Genomic DNA, 17,137 nt, shown 5'->3' with positions numbered 1-17,137 from the left:
TCCATTTTATTTGATGGTTAACACCCCTAATTTTCCCCCTCAGCCCTTGGCTTATATATTCACTATTCAACCATATTCACTAAAGCTATCCAGTCCTCCCCATTGAAGCTAGGTTGGTGGTGACTTGCAAAATCTTCCCACACCACCCCCACCTGATCCTATGCTGTATAAGATTCTATCCTTATATTTGGAGACTCCCTACTTCACTGTCACTATCCAGTCAATATCTCAATATATTACAACCCATCGCCAGACTTGAAGTCACCACTGCACTTCCTCTGATAAGCACCCTTAATGTTTACTGCCCAAACTTCAAGGACTGACTGTGGACCACTTCATGACTGACTTATGAGGACAGCTCCTTGTATTTCCACAGATTCCTGACTGACTTACCTATAATCCTCAGACTGGTTGGACTTAATCTGCAGGGCTGGCTGCGGCCCAATCTCTGGACTGCAAAGATATAGATATTTGGACCCTGGTAGCACCAATTACCTGTACTAACCCCCTGGACTGAGGCCTGATGATTAGACCTTGACTAGGTATTGTAGCATCTCTTGACTGACTGTAGCCTCCCTTCACTTCACTAATCATTTCTGACTTTCAGAGATGGCCATTCTCTGAAGCACATTCAGTGTGCTTGCCACAGTGTGCGAGCTGCTAGCACACATTGTTGTATAGCAAGATGGCTACCCCTTTGACTATTCAGTGCTGGCAACCTTGACAAGCTGCCTGGCTTTCAGAATGCACTAAAAAGCAAGTCAAGTCACAGATACAGTCACCTTATAAGTTCTCATTGAAATGGTAATCCACTAAAGAGTAAGGCAAGCCAGCCAACTGAGTGCAAACAAGTAAGTGCATAATGTGCAAGGATTAAGAAAACAACCTCGGAGCTATAAAATGCATTCTGTGTGAATGCATGAGGTGTGTGCACGTGTGCGTATGCGTGCGCGTGCGCGTGTACAAAGCAATCTTGCAGGGGCATTGGAGCTCATGGTCACTGTACATTGCAAAGTGCAGTGGCAAAGTGCTGAAATGTAACATGAGTTAATTTGAGATCAGCCATGATGAGGCTGGGGTTTCACCAATGCTGACTTCTATGCACAAAATGGCAGAGATGGTCATTGCCCATTCAGCCATGCCACGAAATGTCAGTGAATAGACCTTAGATGGAGGCTGGAGAAGCAGGTAGTGAACTGCATCTACCCATAGTCCTTTCCTAGGTCATTCCTGGAGATCTTGCGTTACTATAAAAAACTTCAGTCAAGTCTCCTCTGATTTGCAAGTCCCTTCTCATAACTCTAATTTCCTTCTGAAAGTGAGTCAACACAATAAACTTTCTATGGTTTTAAATGTAACTGCTGGTTAACCAACGTTTTGGAAACTTTTAACAACATTTCTGTACTTCTGTGCCCAATGTCTCCACCCAAAAACCCCAAAACCACTTGGACAATTTTTTTCATCTTTAATTACATTCAGGAAATTTTGTCTTCGACACCATACTTTCATGACATTCTTCAGTGTTTCAATCATACTGAAATGAAACTGCATCTATCCCTTGTTATTGCCTCCCATCTTCCACCTTTACAAACATAGGCAGATCTGAACGCGTTGCTGTTCTTTTCCTAATATGGACCAAGTTCTAGTCACCTATCACCCCTTGCTCACTGAGTTACCTTGACTTCAAATCCTGAATTGTTGCTCCCAGGTGGACTACACAGAGTTTTCCTGCATTTGTAAACCTGATCCAGAAAAAAGTGGCCCTTGAGTTGGAATTTGAGTTCTGAGGTGAGAGATTCCCTGGGTGTCAGGCTGAACAACCTCAGAATGAGTAGAAAGGTACAGAGGGAAGTTTGTGTGTGGGAAGGTATTGCTTGTGCTGGGTTTGTGGCCTGCTTCACAACAGACCTGAGGACATATTTTAAGATAAAATAATAAGCACCTGCTGTAGACATTTTTAAAATAAAACTCCATAAAAAACTACATTCAACTTCTTTCAATGTAATTCCTTAAAACAACTAACATTGGACTCCATCGTGTCAGTGAATTTATTGCTGGATTGGGGTGCAGGTGCATAGTTCCTTGAACATGGAATCGCAGGTAGACGGGGTGGTGAAGACAGCATTTGGCACGCTTGCCTTCATTGGTCAGAACATTGAGTACAGAAGCTGGGACATCATGTTGCAACTGTACAGGATATTGGTGAGGTCACTTTTAGAATACTGCATTCAATTCTGGTCACCTTTCTATAGGAAAGATGTTGTTAAACTTGAGTGGATGCTGAAAAGATTTACAAGGATTTTGTTGGGACTGGATGTTTTGAGTTATAGGGAGAGGCTGGATAGGCTTGGTCTATTTTCCATGGAGCGTCGGAGGCTGAGGGGTGACCTTATGGAGGTTTATAAGTTTATGAGGGGCATGGATAGGGTGAATAGCCAAGGTCTTTTTCCTAGGGTGGGGGGTCCAAAACTGGAGGGCATAAGTTTAAGGTGACAGGGGCAAGATTTAAAAAAGACCCCTGAGGCAGAGGGTGATGCATGTATGGAATGAGCTGCCAGAGGAAGTGGTGGAGACAGGTACAATTATAATATTTAAAAGCCACCTGGATGGTTTATGAATAGGAAGGGTTTAGACAGTTTTGGGCCAGATGCTGGCAAATGGGACAAGATCAGATTGGGATGTCTGGTTGGCATGGACGAGTTGGACCAAAGTATCTGTTTCCGTGCTGTATGAGTCTAAGGATCCATGGTAAATCACCTAACAACACACAGTACCGTAACTTGATTTTCAGCTTGAATTTAAGAATTGTAAAGCTGCAAGATGCCATATGCAAGAATAAATTTTGATTATAAAAAAGTACTCTTAGACTGACTAATGATGAATACCACTCCCATCCTCCGGTCCAAAAAGCAAATCTTTAGCATGACACCAGAAGTTCCATAGCTCAAAATATCCTCAGTCTGAAAAAAAAAATGAGTAATTGCTAAGATTGCTGTCATGTGTACACTTTGGAACCAACAGGAGCTAGTAAATTACCACTAAGATACTCCACTCTGAGTAAATATCCATAATTCAAATTTTCTCTTGGAACTTCAGTGTTTGTTTTATTGTAAGATACATGACAATGCATTTTGGGCTTGGCAATGGGGACTTTGGACAAGAGTGAAAAAACTGACAAGAACTGAATAAAAGATAAATAAACATAGAACATGAGAAAGTTGATACAAATATTATTGTTACATAATTTAGTGGGCAAGCTATTTTTAATGAGATGAACACATTGAGGAAAAAGGAGGGAGGTAGCTTTTTGCCTATTAACATTAAAATCTGATTATAAATGGAAGAAAGAAATTGTGAAGACTATGAACAACCCTGATTTTCTGATTGCCCTATAGTCTCTTCTGCAGTGTAGATGGAAGTTGCTCAACAAGACCTTGTGGAATCCTTGATGTAGTAGACTCCAAGGGAGTAGCCCAGAAAATTGATGTTTCTATTCAGCAATTCCCTTAAACCTTTCCATAAGACAGAACAGCAGAACGTAGGCCACTCGGCTCATCAACTCTGCTCCAACAATGAGATCATAGCTGACCTAACGATCCTCAACTTCACTTTCCCGCTTTGTCCCCATAACCCTTGATTCACTTTGTGATTCAAAATCTGTCCATCTCACCCCTGAATATTTGTAATAAACCTTGACAGCACTTTGTGATAAAAAGTTTCACAAAATCATTCTCCTCTAAGAGAAGATATTCCTCCTCATATCCATCTTATCTCAGATTATGCTTTCTGGTCTAGACTCTTTCACAAGGGAAATAACCTCTCTGTATCTACCCTGTCAAGTCCCTAAGAATCTTATATGTTTCAAAATGTCTCCTCTCATTTTGCTAAACTCCAACAAGTACAGGCTCAACCTACTCAACTTCTCCTCTTGCCATGACTGGGATCAATCTGGTGATCCTTCTCTGGATTTTTTCCAATTCCAGTATATCTTTCCTCAGATAAGGGGACCAAAATTGCTCACAGTATTCCCAATATGGTCTTATTAGTGCTTTGTATAAGATTTGGAGGGTTCTGTTGCAGTTAAGTCAGTAGTTACCTGGGAAAAATTGGACAATTAAAAACCTCGTCCAACTACTGGGAAAGTATTAACCAGCCCCCCAGAAACTTCCCACAGCCTCCAAACTACATTTCCCCCAGCTCCCTTACACACCCAGACCCTGATCTTGACACCCACACCCCTCACCGTGCCCCAGACCCAACAGACCAAAACCCTGCCACCAGGCCTAATGCCTGCTCATCCCTCTCAGACTTGATTTTCATTTTCTCCCCTCACACCAACACCAGTCCAAAAAGACAGTTTTCCATCCCCTGGAAACCAACAACCCCTTCCATTCTCCCTGTATTCAAAATTCCACACCACCCTTGATAGACACAATGTTCCCCTCTTCCTGCCAGACCACATACCTTCCTCTGCCCACTCAACCTTCATCAAACACTCAAAATGTACCTTATACCCTTCCCACATTGCAGCCTGCACACCTGCACCCTATTGACACACTTACCTTACATATTGGCCCTCTCATAAGACTGTCAAAGTGGCTATCTGTGCTGCTGGATGTATCAATTATAGAATAAAGCAATTACTGCCATGAAAAGGGAGGGCCTATTTTGCCTTCCACTAACTATTCTATGCTATGAGGATACAGTTGCATTTAAGATATAGTCCCCATTTATTAAGAATCCACATTCAGAATTTCCTGCCAGAAATGCAAACCTGTATCTTACCTAGAAAAAGAGGGAGCAGTGACAATTAACCATGATTGCGACTCCTCAGAAAATTTGGTATATTTACTTTAATAAATTCTGTGAATTGTGCAACAGACTTATTAGATATCTTAACTGGAGTAGAAGTCAGTCATCCTTGATGCTGAGTGAATGCCTAGGGAGGCCACTAAGGAGGTTCCAAAATCAAGAAATCAATTGTATCTTCAAGACTGATTTATATTATGCAAAACCATATGAGCTGATGTTAAGAATTTTCAAAATCAACCCAAATATGCAACTGCACAGTGCTTTTTATCCAAAAATGTCCAAAGGAACTTGGGTTTGTCATAAGGTTTGCCAACTGTAGTCTGTCTCAGATACACCCATGAACATAATCTCCCAGGCCAAATGCAAATATCAATAAGCAAGAAATACTACAGAAGGAAAGACAACATTAAGTATCAATTCTATTGAATTTCCACTGAGCCTTGAAGTCATTGAATAAATTAAATTGGACACCATCCTCAAACCGGTATTCTGAACAATACACAAATATAGCATTAGATACTGAAAAAAAATCACTATAATGATAATGTACAAAAACAAAAACATATTTCAAACAAAGTATGTACCATAGGCATCCATTGTATATTAAATGCACACCACCAGCAGAGGGTAGTAGAAGACTTTCAATTGGATATTAAGGAATTTTACATCCTCACAATCAATAAATGCCAGCAACAGTCCTGTTTAAAACTGTATTTGTTCTGATCCTGTTTAATGTCTATAACAGCAACTTGCAATTATATAATATATTTAATGTTGGAAAACATTCTAAGGCATTTTGATCCAGTATTTATTTAGGTGTAGTTAGAAAATAAGATACAGATTGTGGTTATTAGATCTGCTAAAACTTTTTCCAAAAGAAAACTCAGTCATTTTACTTGTTATATTCTGTGGCATAAAGGTACTTGAAACTGGTTACAAATCGTTTCATAAGATCATGATTTCTTTGTTTAAGAGCTCCTCTTTCAAAATATAATCAATAAAAGAATCAGGAACAATTTTTGAATTAGGAAAGTGTGTCCATTAATAGGAAGTAATTTCAAAAAAACTAATGTTTGTATTTTGTCCATTGTGCTGACACAACTACTACAATGGTTTCTCTGTGCGATAGATAGCATGGTGAGCACCACAGATGTTATAACTGGCAGAAAGGCGTAGTGATTTTTAAAAAATAGAATGAGTTTCTGCCCGTTTTCCCTTGACCCTTAAGAAGATGCAACCATGCAGTACTGTAATCAGCAGCTAAGCTGATAACTGATTAAACTTGCCCTGTGAGCTGCCAAGCTGTAAAGGCCACGTGAAGCTAGCATCGAGTGCACATTGGAGAGTTCAGGGTTTCCCTATGAACAACAATGATCACCATTTTTTAGAAAATGCAAAGATGTCTGGAGATTGCATTGTTGTGTCTATATTAAACCACATTAAATTCCTGACACAAAGTATTAAAAAATATAATAATTTTGATCCCTCTTTCAATGATAGAAGCAATGTAAACAGAAAATTTAATTTGCCATGGCTCAGTGAAAATAAAACAGTAGCTGACCTGCTGTTCAATTTTTTTTAATACATTAAAATAGAATTGATTCTGAGTGAATAACCTAGGATTAGAATTATAACACTGTCACATTACAATAAGGCTTTATCTAGAACTAATACATTACTAGGCATTTGAGCATATACTTTGTAAGCACATTCTGCAAAGCAGTACTGAAGGATTTGTATTTATAAGAGCTTTGCAACCAATCATCAAAATACTCAGCAGGGTTTGGATGGATTAAAACTGATGCAGAATAACTGGATATGAAGCAGTTGCTGTGGCACTTCAGTCGCTATTTAGCTCGAGTGGGGCGGGTGGTGCTGGAAGAATTGGTGTTATGTTTGATTCTGCATAATATTATCTGAGTAAACAGTAAGTAGAAAATGATTAAAGAGGAAGTGCCATCCCTTGCTCTTAACCACCAAAGGTTTAATTTCTTACCTGGTCTCATTTTATTTAGGTGTGAAACTTCTGCTCATTTTGTAACTGTTGCCGCTTTTGACGTTGTATTAAAATTTTGCCTGTATATGCTGAACTTGTACTTTTACTCAAAGATACATCAGTTTCCATTATGTTACCTCCAAAAGAATTATTACTGAAAACACAATCCAAAGCACGTTCTCTAAATAAGAAACATACTTACTGTGGAAGTAGGACACTCTTTGCAAAGTAGTATGTTTCTTGTGGGAAGTCCATTTATTGCAAATTGATACCAATAAAAGGTGAAGACAACATGACTTTTTTCATATAGTGAAAAGCATGACACTGCAATCCAATCCCAAATTTCCCATGTGTTAATACACCTGCTTTGGTGAGGGTCCAGATCTCATTGCCTAAGAGGATGGCAGAAGTATTTCATGGCATTTGAAAAATAGTCGAAGTGCCATATTCTATATACTATGTATGGAGTGTGGGAAAGTGAGATTAGGTGGGATACCTCCTTATTGGCTGGTACAGACAGGATGTATCCTTTCATGCTTCCATTTCATGTTTGTACAGAGGCAGCATATTTATTTATCCCTGATTACACAGGGGAATTGTTGTTTCACTGCATAATTAAAGGCACACTAACAAAAGATCTTGCCCCAGACAGTCATGAGTTACACTTATCGCAATTCCGTTTCTTGGATCTTGCTTTGGACACATCTGCTTATGGCTGCATTGTAACAGTGACTGCACTTCAAAAGTATTTAATTGGCTGCAGAGAAGTATGGAACATTCCGAGGTTGCACTTGGCGTCGTATAAACACAATCTTTTTTCTCCCCTCTTTTTTCAAATTACACCCCAGACTTCAGAAATCAAAAGAATTCTTAATGGCTCACCAATGAAATATCCTAATATAGGTACCATTTGTGTGTAACTGCTGCTCCATGCAGTCCTCTTTTACGTATATCAATATCATTAATGGGAAATGATTGTTTCAATTCAACAGTTGTTTGGAATATGATATACAAGGGGTAAAAAATGGTTTATGGTAAAAAATGTCACAATTTTAGCCTGTAACTCATTCATTCCCATGGTAGTTAAGTCATTAGGCCCATCGTCACTTTCTGCTTAATGTACCTACAAATCACATTTCTCATTAGGCATCCCTTACATAGTTAAAGAGAAAGCTTATGTTAAGGCATTATCTGTACAAGTTACACTTTCCATTTAACTCAACAAATAGCTTCATGTCTGAAGTTGTTGACTTGCTCGCTGAGCTGGCTTGTTTTCGTTCAGACGTTTCATCACCATGCCAGTTAACATCATCAGTGAGGCCTCCGATGAAGCATTGTTGTTCTACTCCGCTTGGAATTTATGTTCTGTATGGGTTTGTATATAGGGTCCAATTCTATATGTTAGTTGATTGCATTATGGGTTGAGAACCATTCCTCTAGGAATTTCTGTGCGTGTCTATGTTTGACTTGGGTTACTATGGTTACGTTGTCCCAGTTAAATTGATGTCTTTCGTTGTCTGAGTGTACTGATATTAAGGAAACTACCATCAGAATACACGAACGTCAGCTAGCAGCAAAACAACACGACAAACTTCCCTTAATATATGACCTTTCCATCGCTACTGTCTTTTATGACTAGGCCAGTTCTTTATCCATCTGAGCAGCTCACTGAAGTTCCCATGTGACTTCATCTTCTGTATTAACTTGTCTTGAGGGACCTTGTCAAAGGCCTTGCTAAAGTCCATGTAGACAACAAGTCAACAACCTCACAACATCCACTACCCTACCCTGAAAATCATGCTTATCACTTCCTCAAAAAACTCAATTGAATTTGTGAGACACAACCTTCTCTGTACAAAGCCATGCTGCCTATTGCTAATAAGTCTATATTTTTTCAAATGTAAGTAAATCCTGACCCTCTTCTCCAATAATTTCCCTACCACTGACATAAGGCTCACCAGCGTGTAATGTTCCCTGTTGTCCTTATTAAACAAAGGAACAACATTGGCTTTTCTCCTGTCTTCCAAGACCACTCGTGACTAAAGATGATATAAAGATTTCATACTGGCCCCAGAAATTTCTGCCCGGCCACCCTCGCCATTCTGGGATAGATCTCATCAAGTCCTAGAGTTTGCTTTAGCTCACCACAGATGGTGGGTCCATCCCGAGGAATTTTTATTATTCTTAGAATATTTATCTGTTCTTTGTATTCTGAAATATCCCCTTTAAAGTATGCCACAGCATCTTATTGATGAATCATAGATTCATAGAATTTCATAGAATCCCTACAGTGTGGAAACAGGCCCTGCGGCCCAACAAGTCCACACTGACCCCGAGAGCATCCCACCCGGACCTATCCCCCTATAACTCACCTAATCTACACATCCCTGAACACTCTGGGCAATTTAGCATGGCTAGACCACCTAACCTGCACATCTTTTGGACTGTGGGAGAAAACCGGAGCACCCAGAGGAAACCCACGTAGACACGGGGAGAATGTGCAAACTCCACACAGACAGTCGCCCAAGGTTGGAATCGAACCCGGGTTCCTGGCGCTGTGAGGCAGCAGTGCTAACCACTGAGCCACCATGCCAGCCCTTAACACAGTTTGCCAATTCACTCTGCTTTCATACTCTCATGTTTGGTCTTATTTAATAAAAACATTGACTTGGATCCATTCTAATCTAACTCACAATGAATGGAAAAGTCAATTGTATTATGGTTGCTGCTACCTAGGAGCATCTTGACTATGAGAACATTCATTAATCTTGCTAATACCAGTTCCAGTACAGTCTACTCTCTGACAGAACATGCTTCTGGCAGAACTCAGACATGCTTTTCTGAGGAACTAGCCCAAAAATATTCTATAAGATCCTCATCCAGGCTGCGTTTGCTGATCTGACTTTTCCAATTGCTTAAAATCTCCCATGATTATACCCAAACCTTTATGACAAGCTCACATTATTTTTTCATGCATGTTCTACTCTATCCTGTGGTTACTGTTAGGGGTCCGTACACCAGTCCCATAATTGACTTCGTCTTCATCATTTCTTATTTCTATCCAAACTGCTGCCACATTTTGGTTTCCTGAACATAGCCTAGCACAATAGAAAGGGATGACCTAACATTAACTAACAAGACCGCTCTCCACCTTTTCCAATCTTCATCTTCTTCCGAAATGTCCTGTATCCTTCAATAGTCAGATGTCAATTCGTTTCATCCTGCAGCCATTTCTCTTTGAAGACTGCCAGATAGTACTTATTTATTTCTATTTGTGCTCTCAGTTCATCTGTTTTGGTTCATAGGAATAGGAGTAGGCCATTTAGCCTGTTGAGCCTGCTGCGTAATTTAACACAATCATAGCTGATGAATCACTTCAATGCTCTTTACCCACATTATCCCCATAATTCTTTACATCATTGGTAATCAGAAATCTATCAATCTCTACTTTAAAATAGCCAAAGACTGATGTTCCGCAGCTCTCTGGATACAGAATATTCCACCCTCGGTTGACTGTCTGTGTGGAGTTTGCACATTCTCCCCGTGTCTGTGTGGGTTTCGTCCGGGTGCTTCGGTTTCCTCCCACAGTCCAAAGATGTGCAGGCTAGGTGGATTGGCCATGCTAAATTTCCCATAGGGATCAGGGATGTGTAGAATAGGGGGATGGATCTGGATGGGATGCTCTGAGGGTCGGTGTGGATTTGTTGGGCCAAAGGGCCTGTTTCCACACTGTAGAGATTCTATGATTGAGAATTCCAGACGCTTACAACTTTGAGTGAAAAGATTTCTCTTCATCTCAATCCTAAATAGCACCTCCTTAAATTGTGCACATGGTTTGAAATGCCCCAACTGGGAAACATTTTACCTACATCTACCCTTTCTATCCCCATATTTTAGGTCTCAGTTAGATTCCCTCTCATTCATCGAAACTCCAGAGAATACAGGTTTAGTTTGCCCAATCTCTCTGCATAGTACAGTCTCAACCTTCCAGGAACAAGAACAAGCCTGGTGAACCTTTGTTGCACCCTGTCTATGGAAGTAATATCCTTTACTGCACACCGAAAAATGCACACAGTTCTTCATGTGCGGTTAAACCAAGCTTCTATACAATTGTCTTCACTACTATACTCAAATCTACTTGCAATAAGGGCTACATTCTATTACCCATTTTTGAATGCTGCATGTATTCCATACACAGCCTTCAGTTTTGTCGTTTTTGTAAACTCTAGTCTTATCTGTTGGTTTACTCTTATATTTGTCCTCGCTATCCCTCCTGTCTCAGTCCATTTATCATTTCCCATATTCATACCTTTCTCTTTGACCTTGACACTACATTTACCACACCTTCCCAAATTAAATCCCTTGCCCCACCATTTGGTTTAATTGGCAGTATAGCACATAGGATTATAACAGTGACAAGTGTGATAACAGATACTAAAACTACAGATTTTACAACTGTAAGTTACTTAACACATTCACTCTTGTTACTGTCTGTGGGAATGTCCAATCCCCTTTCTTTCTTTTTCTTGTAATAAACAACAAGAAGTTCCCACAAATAGCAGAAGCAGCTGCCATTAGGGAATCTAAAAATTCATATTACCTGTAGTTTAATCAAATATTTTGAACAGCAGCATTTTAAATTCTTCCCAATTCTAAACTTTTCATTCCAAAATAAAATAACATAGTAAAGTATATTTTCCTTTAAGTTTATTGCTGTTCATTGTTTGCTTGTCTTTTCAGATGTGCATTCTTTCACTGCAATTTTTGCTTTCTGCATTTTACATAATTCTTCTCAGATTTGAATGAACTTTCTTTAAATTACTTATTCTTAATTTGCTTGATTTTAGTTAAAGGTGAACATTTTCAACATTGGACTATCCTTATCTCAAGTGCCCGTGGAATACCAGCAATATTGTAATGTTTTGATATTTGTTTTCTTTTTACCATTAGTTTTAATTAAAATTAGGAGAGCTCATTCCCTGACTGAACTTGTCAAGAAGGAGTGTTCAAAGGAAATGGGTAGAAATCAAAGTCAGTATGTAATTATTCAACTGCCAGTGGTCTCTGTGAGCGCCATTCCTGGACGTGTTGATGTGGCTAGCAATATCTCCCACAGTCTTCATGTTGAGACTTTTTAATATCAAAACTATAGTATCTCATGAGCATCAAAAAAATTCCCATTGTAAAATATCAGTGCTTTCCTTCTGACAATTACATATATCTGTATAGCTCATCAATCATCTCCTTTCAAAGCATACAGGCACTTTGATCAATAGCCAACAATGATTTCCTGTGTGTGGTAAAGTGTTTTGCAGAAAGATCAGATAAAAATCACATTTTTCCATTAAGAAGAACTGGAAAGATGATTTGGTTGATTTACCAACAAATACAATTTGGATGAAAAGTGATATCTGAACGAAGGTAAAAATCACACTGACCCTTTTATCTTCTACATAAATGTGCAAAACCAGATTTACTGCCAAGTATCAAACTTTTAAGCAGTTTTAATGGAGTGATCAAAAGCACATACCTTAACCATAAAGACAATGCACAACTCCCTCATTGTACTCAAACACCTACCAATGTTGAAAAATTATCTGCATTGGACCATAAAAACAAGACCTACAGCCCCTAACTGACAGATGTGGGAGTCTAAGTTCAATTAAAGTTTTCTATCTCTGTGGTAGGCAGAGATCTATTACCCACAAAAAATTTCTAAACACATTAAAGCACTGCCATGCCACCTCTTATTTGTCTTATTTGTTCAGAGTTATGAAAAATGTCAGATAGTTAAAGGTTTACATTTTAGAATAGAACGTGCAAAGCACTGAAAACTTTGCACTGAAGGTCACAGTGTTCTTTCAAAAGCAACTAATTAGCAAAATGGTTGAGTTTCTTACCTGTAGAAGTCTTTGTACTGGAGCTTCCGGTCTCCTCCTTTACCAAAGAAGTGCACTAGCAGTGTTGTGCTCATTCCTTTGCTACTTTTCTGTTACAAAGACAGAACTAGATCATCACACTGTTTGAACTGCAGTGCCCCCAAAAAGTGGCTCATCAGAGAAAACACATAGAAGATTTCCAGCACCAGAAAGTACATATTGCAATTGCTGTGTTATAATTCACACAATTACAGGCCTTTTGCCAATCAACACTGATAAAGCACAGTCGTGAGTGCAGTTCATAATGTTTCAATCAGTTGTGAAACACAATGTACAGCAGTAAATTCTCAGTTCAGTACCTATCACTTGGATTCCATTCTGACCATTTGGTTTATCAGTAATCAACTAGAAATTTGAATAATCAAATTACTAGTTATTGAACATGGATGCCAACATACATCAATATCCACTCAAATTGGTGCATACAATGGTTAAATGATTCAATGTCTTTTTGTAACTGAACGCAAACAAAAACTTAATTAGTAGCCACAAATGGCAATAGTACATAGAATTCACCTTTTAAATGCTCAAATTTCTGGCCTTAATATTTTTTCTCCAGATATTAATAATATTGAGCATACATAGGCTACCTGATGCCATGATTTTCAGCCATTTGTAAACATAAACATTTAACTTGCCATTAGAATGGGAATTCCCTGTGTAAACAAACCATATGGCTACAGCTATTAAGTGGCAACATAGCTCCATTGTATCTGTATCATTGCATCCTTTGGACATGCCAAAGGTGACTTGTTAATACTTTGAAATAATTTGATTCTGCAATAATACATATTCACAATCAACTGCATTGGTTACTGACACAAGATAGACAGATAATTATAGTTCTGGTTCAAGTACTGCACAATGTTAGGGCAAAATGGAGTTCAACACGCACACAGAAATCCATGTATGTGAACTTAGCTAAGTTCTACTTCAAACTGGCTAACTACCTGTTCAAACTGGACCAGTTTCAATTTTCATTTGAACTGTGAATTCATGAATAATAAGCTTAAATTGCTCGGCTGATCATAAAGCAATGCTGATCAATACTGCTTTGGTATTTGTAATGTAATACTATCAGAACTTGTACCATTCTTACCCATTTTTATATTCATATGATGATCAATAACAAAGGAATCAATATCTATAAGGGAAACCATTTTTACTTTGTAACCTGAAAACCTATTAAGAATGGGACCAAACTTGGAATGCTATTGTATCTGTCAAGTTTTCAAGAAAACATGCAAGTAATTGTGGTTTCGTCTGGCAGTCAACTGAAGCAATTCTTTCAAAATATCAATTCAAAGACAATGCATTCCAAAGCAATTATTAATAACATCTGTGTTTCGCAAAAAGTATAATGAAAATATGTCCAATTTGACTGCGAACACCATTATCACTATTGTTTATTCTATCCACGAATAGCAAGTCTAGTATTAAAAAGCAGAGCATAAGACTTTGAGGACTTATCAGGCTAATGCCTTTCACTCAACTTTTAAAGCAAATTGAAATCAACAATGCCTGGCTACACTTTATGAGAACTCATTTTAGCTTCACCTATAGATTTGCATTTCTTGTTTCAAAATCAAACCTAAATATAAATTGTTTCCAACATCAACTATGTATACAAATAATATTCTTAAATAATTGAGAAAATGTAATAACTTTGTAGATGAAAGACAAAATCAAAGTCAACTTTTAAAGAGCACAAGAGATGAGAGAAGAGTGTCATCTGCTGGAATTACACAAAGTAAAATGGAAAGAGACTTGAGTGGACTATAATCACTGATGTCGATTCCTTCTGCCTGTTTCTACGCTGTATATCATATGTAATAAATATCAGAACAAATGAAGATATATACAATTATGCTCTCCAACGTGTTTCAAATTAGTCCAAAATCTAGGGGTAGGATTACAAAATGTTCCTCTTTTTCAGAAATGCATGTCATTTAAATATTAAAAGAGCTTCAATGCTGTAGGAGATTCGAGATGTTAAAGATGATGGCAGGTTAACTTATAAATTACACTTTAGTAGAAATTGCTTTAAAACTAGATAGGGCATGGAAATACCAGAAACTGAACACAAACAAAAGCTCATACTACTCCCAGAGATTTTCCAAATGTGTTGTGGGAGTTGTAACGCTTTGTTCTGTCATGACTATTGGTGACAGGCTCAATGGACCATCTGGTTCTTTTAGTCTGTTTGTTGATGTGTAAGAGAGAATTATCCAAGACTAGCAGCAGGCAGAGAAGAACAGTATCTTCAAGCAAGGCTTTGAGAATGAATTTTGAGGTCTAAACAACAAAAACATCCGAGAAAATGGAGTTTACAGTAATAAATCTGTCAGCAATGAGCAAAAACCATTGTATCTTCCATATATTTTAGACACTTCAGTAAGAATAAAAATGCACTAAAAGCTCTGTGTCTGTTCAATCACTACCAAACAAGGCAATGCCAGTTTCATGGTGATAAGAAGAACAGTGTACAGTATAAGAATAGGCATTTTGCTTTGGGCGCAAATTACTACACAGATGCTGGAATTTATACTGAAAATAACAAATGCTGGAGATCACAATGGGTCAGACAACCTCCATGGAGAGAGATCAAGCTAACGTTTCGAGTCTAGATAACTCTTCATCAAAGCTGAAGTGGTGTGGAGGGGACAGCATTTATGCTGTATTTGAGGTGGGGGGGGGGAACTGGGGGTGGTGGATGTAAGGTGCTGGTGGAGAAAAGATGTTGATAGTTCAGAATAAGCAATTGGAATGTGAGAATGGGAGATCTACCTGGATCTACCTGCCAGACTGGAAAGAACAGACAATCCCACTGGATTGGAGGTGGGGAGGGAGGGGAGAGAGGACATATTAACAGAGAATGTAATAAGTACAGTCAATTCTGATATAACGCAGTAGTTCCATTCTCATGCGATCTTGCATAATAAGCAAATCCTGCAAAAGCTGCGCCATTTAAACTAATGAGGTCGGAATCGCGAAATAGCCAATACAGGTAAGAAAAGTTCGCATTCTATAACTAGCAGTCTAAATTCTTCAAACGCTTTAGAGCCAATTCGCGTTGAAGAGACACGTGTTGTAGTAGAACTGACTGTAAAGCTAAAAGAAAGGGAAGAAATGGGAGTTGGTTCACAATTTGAAGGTGTTAAATTCAATATTAAGTCCAGAAGGCTGTAAAGTGCCTAGTCTGAAGAGGAGATATTGTTCCTCCAGTTTGCGCTGTGATTCACTTGAACACTGCAGCATACCAAGGACAGACAAATGGGATGTGAGCAGGATGCTGTGTTAAAATGACTGGCTATGGGACGGTCAGGGTCTTGCTTGTGCATAGACCAGAGATGTTCTGCAAAGTGGTCACCCAGTCTGCGTTTGGTTTCTCCAATGTAGAGTAGGCCACATTGGGTGCAGTGAATACAATACACAAGATTGGAAGAGGTACAGGTGAAATGCTGCTTCATCTAGAAAGTCTGTTTAGGCCCTTGGATGGTTAGCAGGGAGGAGGTGAAAGGGCAGGTGTTGCACCTTCTGCGATTACATGGGAAGGTGCTGTGGGGAGGGGGGTAGTGTTGGTGGTCATGGTGCTTTGTTTGGTACAGACAAGAAGTGCTCTATCTCTTGAGAATACCTCACTTGCAAATTGCTTCTTTTACTGAAGTTAAAGAACATGTCTGTAGGCATAATATGATTTGATTACAGCTGAACAAAACCTGAAAGGTTTCAGGTACTAAATATTTGATTGATATAACCAAGCATCGATTCAACAAAGCATTATAAGTCCCACTGTTTCCTCAGACCAGTGATCATATAATGTCCTGAGAGAGATGAAAAGCCAGATTATGAAAATAAATTCTTTATAAATTTCAGTGAGCGCTGATAATTGGTCATCAACCTGAAATATTGGAGTTTAGAAGAATAAGAGGTTAATTGATTGAATCATATAAAATCTTGGGTGGTTTTGACAAGGTAGATATGGAGAAGATGCTTCCTCTTTTAGAAAAATTCAAAACTGCTTACTTGTACACAGGAGACAATAAGGACTGCGGATGCTGGAAGCCAGAGTCTATAGGTGTGAGGCTGGAAAAGCACAGCAGGTCAGACAGTATCCGAGGAGCAAGTTTCGGGCTGAAACCCTTCATCAACACTCACTTGTACAGCTAGATTCACTGTGCTACTCATGCATATGTAGGGAATGTGCTAAGTACTGCATAATTGTAGAAGAGATGACAACGACTCCCAAGTGGGAGCAGTTCTCAATTCTACCTCCAACGCTGAACTGAGATTGCATAACATATTCACACAAACTATCTCAATATCTTGCAACTGATTGATGAACCTAAATATCTATAGATATCCACCTGTAAATGTGCCACAAAATGAT

At 38.8% G+C, this 17,137-nt stretch overlaps 1 protein-coding gene across 1 annotated transcript in view; it reads right to left on the bottom strand.

Annotated features, from left to right (window-relative positions):
• The window catches only part of micu2 (mitochondrial calcium uptake 2), a 413,733-nt gene that overhangs the window by 17,153 nt on the left and 379,443 nt on the right, over positions 1-17,137 (bottom strand). The window contains exon 9 of the mRNA XM_048597612.1: positions 12,709-12,797. Coding sequence (XP_048453569.1) covers positions 12,709-12,797 — 89 coding nt within the window. The remainder of the gene's footprint in view (positions 1-12,708; positions 12,798-17,137) is intronic.

The sequence above is a fragment of the Rhincodon typus genome, chromosome 6 (genome assembly GCF_021869965.1).
Source record: "Rhincodon typus isolate 14 chromosome 6, sRhiTyp1.1, whole genome shotgun sequence".
Lineage (NCBI taxonomy): Eukaryota > Metazoa > Chordata > Chondrichthyes > Orectolobiformes > Rhincodontidae > Rhincodon > Rhincodon typus.
The sequence above is the reverse complement of the archived record's forward strand: the minus strand, read 5'-3'. Positions and strand labels throughout refer to the sequence as shown.